Source organism: Manacus candei, unplaced genomic scaffold (assembly GCF_025592945.1).
Source record: "Manacus candei isolate 608988 ecotype Guabito, Panama unplaced genomic scaffold, ASM2559294v1 h1tg000043l, whole genome shotgun sequence".
NCBI lineage: Eukaryota > Metazoa > Chordata > Aves > Passeriformes > Pipridae > Manacus > Manacus candei.
The window spans coordinates 20,795,280-20,806,522 of NW_026138091.1; the positions used below are offsets into that span (position 1 = coordinate 20,795,280).

Consider the following 11,243-nt stretch of genomic DNA (forward strand, 5'->3'; position numbering starts at 1 on the left):
TCTGCTGTTGTCAGGTGTTGATGTATCTTAGAACCACAACATGGTGGCAGTGATGAAAGACACCTGGGAAAGCCCCAAGCTCAGTGGTCCTGGAGCCAGAAGCTGAGATATTATATGTATTGCATGCAGAAGCAAGGGAGCACCTCTGCATTGCATCAGGCTTTGTACACATCCCACTTGCTCAAAGAACTATTTGTCATGCAGGTGGGCCCCACTGGCTATAGAATGGACACCTCTGCTTTATAACTCCATGTATTTATTTGAAATACCTCCAAGGCAATGTTACTGTGGAATCAGTTGCGTGATTTGAATACACTGTTTGTTTTCTGTGCAACAGCTGTAAACCTTTTGGAGAAAATGCTGGTGCTGGATGCAGAGAAGCGAATCACAGCAGCTGAGGCTTTGATGCATCCTTATTTTGAACCAATTCATGATCCTGAAGAAGAAATTGAAGCTGAGAAATATGACGACACATTTGATAACATGGATCTTCCGCTAGATGAGTGGAAGCGTGAGTTTAGTTTTGTGATGTTTTCAAAAATAACCAGATTGAAAAGCCATCCAGCAATAGGAATGCTCCCCTTTACAAATCACCTCCTCTGCTTTTGATTGAACAGAGTAAATAGACAGCATTAAGGTAGAGAAACACTACTTATCAAGTTCTGGTAAGTACCAAGTCCTCCTGGGATGATCCCCAAAGGTTTCTTCTCTACCTCATAACATAGACTCTCCTCCTTCTCCTCCTTCTTCATGCATCTGTCCTCCCATCTTCTGCAACATAGAAAAGAACCTATTTTTGTAACATGCCTTCCAGTGGATAGGACAGGCAAACAGATTGACTGCTGGCTCTATTGGACTGCGATGGTTGCTGGCCTTAAAGTTATGTTCTCTGAGGGAGAGAAGATGTATCTATGTCAGCAAAGATTTAAGTCTGAATCTTGTTTTCATCTGATGTTTGTATTTTGCCTTTTAAGTGAGGACCTGACTTTTAAAGCTGATGTGCTCAGTAGCTCTTCCTGATGATATTGCCCACTACTCTAAAGTCAATGCTCGCATCCCTTTGAAAGCACCTATACCATTTCAGTATGAGGCTGCCTCTTCAAATCTGAAATGGTGAAAAAATGATCCTTGATTCCCTTACTTTTTGAACTCTTTCTCTCTTTTTGCCTGAAGAGGTCTCTCTCTTCCTGAACTAGATCAGAGCCCAGTCACGGCTGGGGGTTGTACCTTGCTCATTCATGTCTGTGCAGCTCCTTTTCTGATTGGACCAGCAACACTATTGTCTATTCTATTGTTTTCCAGGTATTACACATAAAGAGATACTGAACTTCAAGCCACCACAGACATCAGACTCAAAGGAGACAGCAGTGTAATTGTATGACTCAATCTTTTCAAAGCTCTGAAGAAAGCGTGAAAGTTGTAAATGTTTCTGACATTTCAGGTGTATAAAACTTTATAAATAAACTGTACATAATCTGTTTCATCTGCACTGTAAGAAAGAGCAATGTTTTTTACTCTGCATATGGAAGTTGGTCCCTCTGGGAGTAGCATTTCAAAAATATCGACAAACTTATTCCTGCCTACAACTTCTTCTGCACAAAAGGATTCAAACTGCAATAAGCTCAGTGCTGTCCTCAAAAGAGCAGGTAGGACTAATTCTTCAACTCACAGACCACAAGAGCACAAGTTACCCCCCCAAGCAAGCTAAGACACAGAGTGTGTCAGAGATGTGCTGTGATTGCTCTCCAAGGGCATTGAACCATCTTAAATGCAAGAAGCATTCGTGTGATTTCCTCTGGAATATTTCACTCTGTTAAGAAGCCTGGGAATGCTAATCATCTTCTGCTACCTCAGCAACTGCAGTGGGTAGCAGAGACACAGCCCAAATGAATGCCTGTGTCCCCTGTCCTATGTGAGTGGAAGAGAACCTGATCTCCAGACAGTTCTGACAGATCTGGGCAAGAGGCAAAAAAAGCAGGGAAGTGTCAATGTGGATATAGTCTATCTGGACTTCAGCAAAGCCTTTGACACAGTTTCTCACAGCATACTCCTGGATAACCTGACAGCTCACTGCTTGGACAGGGGCACTCTCTGCTGGGTTAGGAACTGGCTGAAGGGCCGGGCCCAGAGAGTGGTGGTGAACGGTGCTGCATCCAGTTGGCAGCCGGTCACTAGTGGTGTCCCCCAGGGATCAGTGTTGGGCCCAGTTCTGTTTAATATCTTTACTGATGATCTGGATGAGGGGATTGAGTCCACCATTAGCAAATTTGCAGATGACACCAAGTTAGAGGGGAGTGTCGATCTGCTGGAGGGTAGGAGGGCTCTGCAGAGGGACTTGGACAGGCTAGATAGATGGACTGAATCCAGTGGTATGATGTTTGACAAGACCAATTGCTGGGTCCTGCTCTTTGGCCACAACAACCCCCATGCAGCACCACAGGCTGGGGACAGAGTGGCTGGAGAGCGAACAAGCAAAAAGGGATTGACAGGAAGCTGAACATGAGCCAGCAGTGTGCCCAGGTGTCCAAAAAGGCCAATGGCATCCTGGCCTGTATCAGGAACAGTGTGGCCAGCAGGTCCAAGGAAATGATTCTTCCCCTGTACTTGGCACTGGTTAGGCTGCACCTCAAGCTCTGTGTCCAGTTCTGGGCCCCTCAGTTTAGGAAGGATATGGAGGTGCTTGAGCATGTCCAAAGAAAGGCAATGAGGCTGGTGAAGGGACTGGAGCACAAGTCCTATGAAGAGAGGCTGAGGGGGCTAGGGCTGTTTAGCCTGGAGAAGAAGAAGCTCAGGGGAGACCTCATCACTCTCTACAACTACCTGAAAGGAGATTGGAGGGAGGTGAGGGTCGATCTCTTCTCCCAGGCAACCAGCAGCGGGACGAGAGGGCACAGCCTTAAGTTGTGCCAGGGGAGGTTTAGATTAGACATTAGGAAGAAATTCTTTACAGAGAGAGTGATCAGACTTTAGAGTGGGCTGCCCAGGGAGGTTGTGAATTCATGGTCCCTGGAGGTATTTAAGAAGAGACTGGATGTGGTACTCAGTGCCATGGTCTAGTTGACAAGATGACATTGGGTCATAGGTTAGACTCAATGATCTCAAAGGTCTTTTTCGACCTAGTTGATTCTGTGATTCAATGTCCTAGATTTTTTTTTAAAGTAACCAGTGTAGCAGGACAAGATTTTACAAACACAGTAGGTAAACAGTCACTGCATATACACTCATTGTCAAGGTATATTATATTTTTCTCTAAATACAGTGCAGTCTGTATAACAGACTAGGGATCAAGGATTTCCGGGGAGAAATTCTTCAGATTTTCTAAAATTTTGTAAGCTCTAGCATCTTCGTATTGAAATTATTATCAGGAAAATACATATTCTCAGAGTACATACTGGTTATAGAATCAGCAGTGCTGATTTTAGAAATAAAGCTGCATACAGGTCACATTATAGAAAATTAAATGAGGACCAAAATGCTGCACTGCACCTGTTCATTGCGAATACCTGCACCAAATGGTTTTGGTCACAGTGTACAAAGCTGTTACCAGGTGCAGAGTAATTTTGAACTCATCTAACTTGGAAAAACCTTCAGACCTTCTATTGTGAGGTGCCTTACCAGAAGGAGTCAGCTTCCTGGTGGGATAGATCAGTTACACACTTCATGAATTCCTCGTTACTGTTCTCTTACTGTATTTTCCTAGGTGCTTAGTTTGTAAAGGTCTCTGAGAGGTAGGAAAAAGCAACTGGCAAACCTTTCTGAAGAATTTCTATGAGAAATTTCTTGTCTTTCTTAAAGGAAATGTCTTTACAATTGACTGGATGTGGGTTATTCCCCATGTAATATGCTGGGATGCACATCCACTGGTCAGATAATGTGAGAAATATGTCTGTTCTAGAACAAGCAGCAGTCACAAGTATAGAGGCCATGTTGCTGAGAACACAGCTGCGTTGGGCAGGACACGTCTCCAGGATGAAGGACCACCGCCTCCCTAAGATCCTGCTTTATGGTGAACTTGCCACCGGCTGCCGCAACAGAGGAGCCCCGAAGAGAAGATACAAGGACTCCCTGAAACAACATCTCAGCCTTGGCCATATTGATCACCATAACTGGTCTACTCTGGCCTCCAATCAGGAGGTCTGGAGACACACCATCTCTAACGCTGCTGATGCCTTTGAGAGCGCACGCAGGATCACTCTTGAGGAGAAAAGACAACACAGAAAGAACCATGTCTTGCCAATACCATCCAAGGAGTCTTTCTGCTGTGCCTTTTGCAACTGGACTTGTCTATCTCATATCGGCCTCTTTAGCCACCAGTGCGCTTGTAACAAACGTGGGTAGAGCCCTTCCCAAATCTTTGTTCGTGAAGCCCAGCCATGATGATGAGCTGGGGTGTGTTACTACTAAGTGAAACATATGTGAAGGAAGACATTTGACCTTAGCAGGTAATAACTGGAAAAGAAGAAATTACTTGGAGTTTTTTGGTTTAATATCCAATATAAACCATAAGTTTAATCAAGGCATAGTTATTCTGTTTCTTTCAATGAATGTTTAAGTTAAACACCTGTAAATACTAGCATTTGTTAAAAAATTGTGACTAGCATTAATTAGCTGAGATGGACACCTAGAGAGACTAAATAGTAACAGAAACCCTGAATTCATGTATTTGACAAGTCATTAAAAACTAGTTTCAGGAATGCATGAAAAAAAACAACCATAGAATGTAAATTGAATCAAAACATTTTTCCACACTACAGATCGTGGAGGAGGGCACACTTAAGAGCCATAACCCATTTTGCCCTATGGACTTTCTGCTTGGCCTACACTTCTATTTTAAATAGGAGCTTTATTTTTTACAGAATAGATGTACTCTCAGGATTGTTGTCTGTGGTCCTCTTAAAAGTCATGGGAGAAAAATGCCTATTGAAATTAGTGGCCTTGATAGAGCCCGCCAATGGAAAATATCAAAAACTTATTTGAAAATGTTGTCCCTATATTTTAAATGGAATTCAGTGTCCTAAATTCTAGCAAATTCCTTGAGTCTGGAGATTATGCAGATGGCTCAAATGTTAGTCAGACTTGGAGGGAGCATTTTTTAATTGAAAAACTCCTTTGCTTTGTCTTCCTAAATGTTCAGTGGACATTTTCACTTCCCCACCTTCACTTTAGTAAAGTCAAGCCCTAAAATCCTCTATTGGCTGAGGCGAACTTTTTCCTCTCTTAACTTAGCATTGCAGAGGCAGCTAGCATGCATGAGAAAGACATAAGAAGGAAATGTTATTTTTTCTAGATACTGGAGAAATACAGAACTCTTAAAATAACTGAAGAGAACACCTTGATCCATATGTCAGCAAAGATGGAAGCACTGCTGTGCTGTCTAGTCAGCAAAAAGTCCGGAAGGTAAAATAATAAATGTGGAAAGTTTGTCACATCATGACAAGAAGTTTCTGTGAAGAGATTGAAATCTGCAGAAATGTCTCCAAATGGCAATAGAGATTATCAGTATAAATAGCTCATTAAAAGAATTGGGAAGTGAAAGCAGAAGTATTTTGCATGGGAAGCAGCAGCTACTCCACAGGGAGAGACAACATTTCCTAAGTTCCTATTTGCTATTTCTACTGGTGCTAAGCAACTCAGGAATAAGAATCCAATTTCTGTTTGCCTTATAGAAAAATTTAAATACATTCTGCATGGACTTGAAATGTATTGTGACAAATAAAGTTTGGAAGTTTGGTTTTTGCATAATAATGGTCTTATTTTCCTCATATGTATTCCCAAATGTATAATCAGTCCTGAAAATATTGGAACTGTATGAAACTAATATTGTAGGTACATTTCATGTAATATGAACTGCTGATGTAGGTTCTTTTGGCAGTCAGTCAGATACTAACCTTTCTTCCATTTTCAAAACTTGAAGACAACCACAGAGCTGATCTGACTGTACTACTGCCATCTAATTATTTCTTACAGCATCTTGGATTTTACCAGACATCTCTTTGTTCTGAAGGTTGGGGTTTCAGTCCTCAAATGCAGTTGTATTTCTCAGCCTGATTTTAAAAGACAAAGTCAGATTGATAGTCATCCAGCATATACATCTTTGAGTGGGAAGTTTGAGTTAACAGAGTTCCAGTAGGATATGTGGGACCCACGTGCCCCCTGGCTGTTTTAGAGCACTTAAGTATTAGTCTCCATTGCACTGAAGACTTGTCATTCATGTTGAATTTCAATAATGTGTTATTATGGGTCAGATGTGGCTCACAACTTCACTTCTTGATGATTTGTTTTGTTTTGTTTTGTTTTTTTTTAATAAGATAACACTGAGGTATGTGCTAATGTGTCCTACAAAACGTGCTCTGAAGATGTACTTTTTTCTTCATTTGGCATTATCGGGCACATGAGCTGGATAGGATTCTTTGAGCTTCCTACTTTCTGATCCACTGTTCAAATACAAATACCATTTGCTTCTGGTCTGCTTCAGCTAAGGTTATCAGAGAATAAAGCATCTGTTAGATGATGTCATTCACTGAATCTTGGTATGACATACCAATGTATTTTGATGGTCCCTGCAGGTGCCACAGAAGAGGGGCTCAAAACACCTGCTGTCTCTCTGCTGATTAATTCTCCATCTCCTGCATGCACTGAAGGCAACTGGTTGTATAAGTCAAACAATACCAGAAGCGGTTTTGTGCACAGCAGCACCTAAAATCTCCTCCTAAGTCTTCTTAAGAATTCAGAAGTCTGAGTTGGATAAAGGGAGAAGGAATTCTATCATAGACACTCCTTGAAACTGCATGAATAACCACTTAATAAGCAGCTCTTGTGCACAGATTATTTGCAGCCTGTGGGATAGTAACATAATGGTCTCAAAACTTCATTTTCACCTAACAACCACCTGCAGCGCTGTGGCATGGGAATGATGCATGTTTTTTAGCTACCAGGATCAGCATCCCACTGTAAGGAGTAAATGAGGACAAGGAAAGTGTTTTAAGGATTCAGAATTTTTGTCTGCTGCTATCTTGCTCTGTAATGGGAGTTTCTCTGTGTTTATCCTCATTATATTTCCAAGCTAGAGTTTTCTAGTTCTCTCCATGGTCTGCTTCATCAGTAATATAAAATAAATAAATATTTAATAAGCAGTGAGGTGCATTTCCCAGCTAAGTTAGAGTGATCAAGGCATGTGGCTCTTACACCTTACATTGAAGCATTTTTAATGTGCTGTTATTTTGAGAAGTGAAAGAGGCAGCTGGTGAAGCAAACAAATGAAATGTAGGGAAAGAAATTGCTCGGGTCCTGTTTGAGAATGCTCTCTGTTTTGCTATGGAGAGTCCTGGGAGCACGTGCTCCTAGGGGGCAGGTGAAACCTCTTGCTGTGTTTGTGTGGTGCCTGCAGCCATGAGGCTCTTTTCAGAGTGACACTCATGATACCAACACAGCTAAAGGCTACTACCTAATCCAATTCAGCCTGATATTAATGAGAAATTCATTATTACTATAATGGTAATATTACCACAGGTTGTAAGAATAAAATTATGCTGCTCAGAAAGCCACGGGCTTTTTGTCCACTGGGGGCCCTGGGCTAAAGCAGCTTTTTTTCAGGCATTTTAAAAGGTCCATTTGTACATGACAGAGTTCCTGCTGCCAAGTAGTACCACTTTGGCATGTGTCCTGCCATTTTGCTGTCCCTAGGAAACCTCTTACATTTTCGGTTTTGAGTCATGTTTGAGTTTCCTTTTTCATAAAAACTTTAGCGTGCTACAGTAAAGAGAAAAAATACGGCCAAGAAACGTAATCAGAAAACCTCAAGTTTTCTCCAAAGTAATAGATGCAGCAAAGTGCTGCAGGCATGGTTCATTTACTAGCACAAGCATGGCCACAGAGCCAACAGTGCCTGGAAAATCGTGCTCAGCCCAAACTGGTGGGTGCATATGACAGTTGTTTCTTTGTCTGTTGTGCTCTAGCCATAAAAGAATAACAATGCAGCTTTTGTGAAGTAGTTGTTTGGGAAAGCGTGATGGTGAGCTCTGTTGTAAGGGTTATGAGAGCATCCCCAGGGGCTCATGGAGGTTTGGCTGCTGGGGCTGGAGGCCAGCTCAGAGCTGGTGCAGCCAAGGGTGGCCCCTTCCCCATGGTGACTCTGGGGAGAGGCTCTCAGGCACTGTGGGGCCAGACCCTGATGGGAGGAGCTGATTCCAGCTGAGGCTCTCACCATGGCCCTGCCTGAGCTGCAGCTCCTCACCACCCCACAGCCATCTGACTGGCCATGGGTCCCACCAAGCCACCTCCACTCGCAGATGGATATCTCAGCTTGGCCTGTCCTCATCTCCAGGGAGGTCCCCCAAACCCAGGGCTGGGGCTGTCCCCAGATGTCCTCTGCCATCTGTCCCAACATAGGTATGGTGGTTTACATTAAAATAGGATCAAGTTGAAAAGATTTATTGCCAGTGTTCCATAATAAATAGAATTAACTGTTGCCTAAAAGACCGAGGGGAAAAAAAACTCCAGGCCCAGTTAGGTGGGAGATAAGATAAGAAAGTAGAAGTTTTAATGAGCCACCATACTCTGGGAATACAACTGTCACACGCGCGCTTTCGATCCAGGTGCTACAATTTTATAATGATGTCCATCCAATCCCCGCTTGTCCAGCCCCCAGTTCTGCCCTGTCCTGCCCCTCAGCACACCCCTTTGGGAATTGAGTCTGGGGGAGTTTGGGACCCCTCTTTCATCATCTTCCTCTTCATCACAGCACGTACAGTCCTTGGAGGCCCTCCAAAGTCCTGGGTCTGTGTGATATCTTATTGTCCAGGCCAGGGTGCAGATGTTCTCAAATAGAATGAAGGCCTGCCTTGAGGGAAGTCTAAACAAGCTAACGGAATTAACGGAATTTTGAAGAAGTGATATGGAATGAGGCAACAGTGTTGAGAAAATGTGTAAACTACTGTGCTAAAGGGTGAGGGATATAATATGGCTACTTTAAAATCTACATTCACTACATAACTACTTCTAAAGTCTATAAAAATTGAAAGAATCAAACACTCTAAGCCAACAAATATAAATTTCCCTGCCATTGGCAGATCTACTGTAAGTTGCTTTGAGTCTCTCATTTGGACCAAGTAAGTGTCATGACAATATCATTAATAAAATTTTTCATCCCTAATCTATTTGTACAAAAGATAATGATGAGCTAGGAAAGCAAATTACTGTAAGAGAACACAGATTTGCTGTAAAAAAAGAAAAGACAACACAGAAGGATTTTTTGAAGGCATTACTAATATTTTAAATAAACAGATACATCAGAGAAGTAAAACCACAGCAGTGAGAATGTTATGAATGCTGAGATCGAGTCCTGCCTGCTAGCAGAGTGGGAGGGCTAAGTCATCAGGGGTACAAATAAATCCCAAGTCTCATGTCACACTATAGACTTGAAGCATGACTCCCCTTATGGCTTCCAAACACTCTGGTAATGCTTTACATTCAGGTTGTTGAATTATCAGAACAGGTGTGAAACTATGGCCATATGAAAATTATATTAATATTATATTTAGATAAAATGTTTGGAAACTCTAAAATTAGTGTGATTCTCTTCAGAAACAGCTCCTTTTAACTATAAATTTCTATAGCTACTCAGTATTGCCATTGCAAGTCTTTAAAACAGAATATTAACTACTTTTCCTTAGGTTTCTCAATGGGTTTTATAGCCTTTTATACCTTATGGCTGGATTAGTGGTTTTGATCACCTGGATTTGATATGATTAAAGTTATTAACTTGCTGCATGTCTTCTAGCTCTTGAATTCCTTTCTGTAGCTAGTGTTTGGTACCATTAATTATTTATATAAAGGGAAAATTCACTTTATGCTGTAACCTCAGATCTCAGGAGTGGGGTAGAGCATGACTTCCCAGTGAAAGTGCTCAGGAAAGGCTAAAGAGCTGAGCCCAGCAAGCAGAAAGCATCACTGTGTCCCAAACACTGGCTTGCCTTAATGTGCAAGCTCATACCAGTGGATGCCTTAGGGTTAACAAAATTTTCTCTAATATGTTGATATGACATCATCAGCTGGTTCATATATCTTTGCAGATCAATTAGTAGTTTTAAAGGTGGCTAAATCTCCTTCTTCTTGTCCAGGCATGTCAGGCCTTAAGAAACATGGGCATGACAATGAGGCTGCTTGTGAAGAGCCTGTTCCAGAAATGGTCCTTTTCTCTTGGAAAGGAGAAAAATGAAAACTTGGATATAGACAGAATTTGAAGCACTAATTCCTCTCTTTTTTGTTGTTGTTGTTGTTGTTGTTAGTGTTATCTACTCAAGTAGTGTTATTACCAAGCAAATCAAATGCCACTAATCCTCAGAGAAAGAAATAGCCAAGGGAATGTTCTCACATGTGTGGACATGGACTCAAGCTGGCTCCTCCCACGGGAGTGCTGGGACAGAAGCGTTGTAAGGACTCCAGTAAGCACAGGGACATAAGTTGTTTGTTCCCTTTAAAGACTGGCATATGATCCTTTGCTGGAGCCAAGATAATAGGACGAGGTTGCTCTATTCAGCTAACCCTATGGCAGGGAAAGCACCTCCCATTCTGAATCCTTTTTTAATACCATGGACCAAAACCAACATTTTATAAAACAGCCTGAAAGATAATTGACCAAAAAGAATGGAATACATCAAGGTATGCCATGAGAACTGCACTGACATCAGTAAGATATATTCTAATACTGACCATAAGCAAAACAGGCAGAATCTTGGCTTCCAGGGTATAGTCATGGGTTATGGAAACTGTCATTGCCTTCCTTGGGTACAGGATCAGTCTGCCAGTAACTCCAGTACTTCTGTTTCATTTTCCTAGAATATTAGGAAGAAAAATGTTACTCAGCATGAAGAGAAATACATAGCATTTTCTCTGGATGTTTCTAAAAATATTTTTCTCTCTCAGCAAGCAAAACAAAGGTCTCCTGGCCTATTACAATTAACATTAGTAATACTGTAGTAGAGATGTAGATGTAACAAGGCAAGGTTTATGGGGAGTGGCGATAGCTTTTATCAGACAGACATAAGAGCAGAGGAAAAAAGGCTAAGGAAGCTGTCAGGCAAGCATGCTCCTTTTAAGGTCTGAAATGAGGACTGCAATCACAAATCCTTCATCATTGGATGCCTCACAGCACAATTTCAAAACACCTTCCCCTCTAAACTATTTGCTCGTCTGTGGTTTCCATAATGAAAAGAGCCTCCTGTGGACAGAGTTATCAATTTTTG

The 11,243-nt window shown here is 41.8% G+C and overlaps 1 protein-coding gene across 3 annotated transcripts in view; it reads left to right on the forward strand.

Moving 5' to 3' along the window:
• MAPK12 (mitogen-activated protein kinase 12) overlaps positions 1-2,585 on the forward strand; it is a 38,429-nt gene extending 35,844 nt beyond the window's left edge. For 2 of the 3 annotated variants that reach the window (XM_051795672.1, XM_051795670.1), the window contains one exon: positions 338-1,296. In XM_051795672.1, the coding sequence (XP_051651632.1) occupies positions 338-609 (272 nt within the window). In that variant the 3' untranslated portion in view covers positions 610-1,296. The other variant, XM_051795671.1, reaches the window with a different exon arrangement.
• The last annotated feature ends 8,658 nt before the right edge of the window (positions 2,586-11,243 follow it).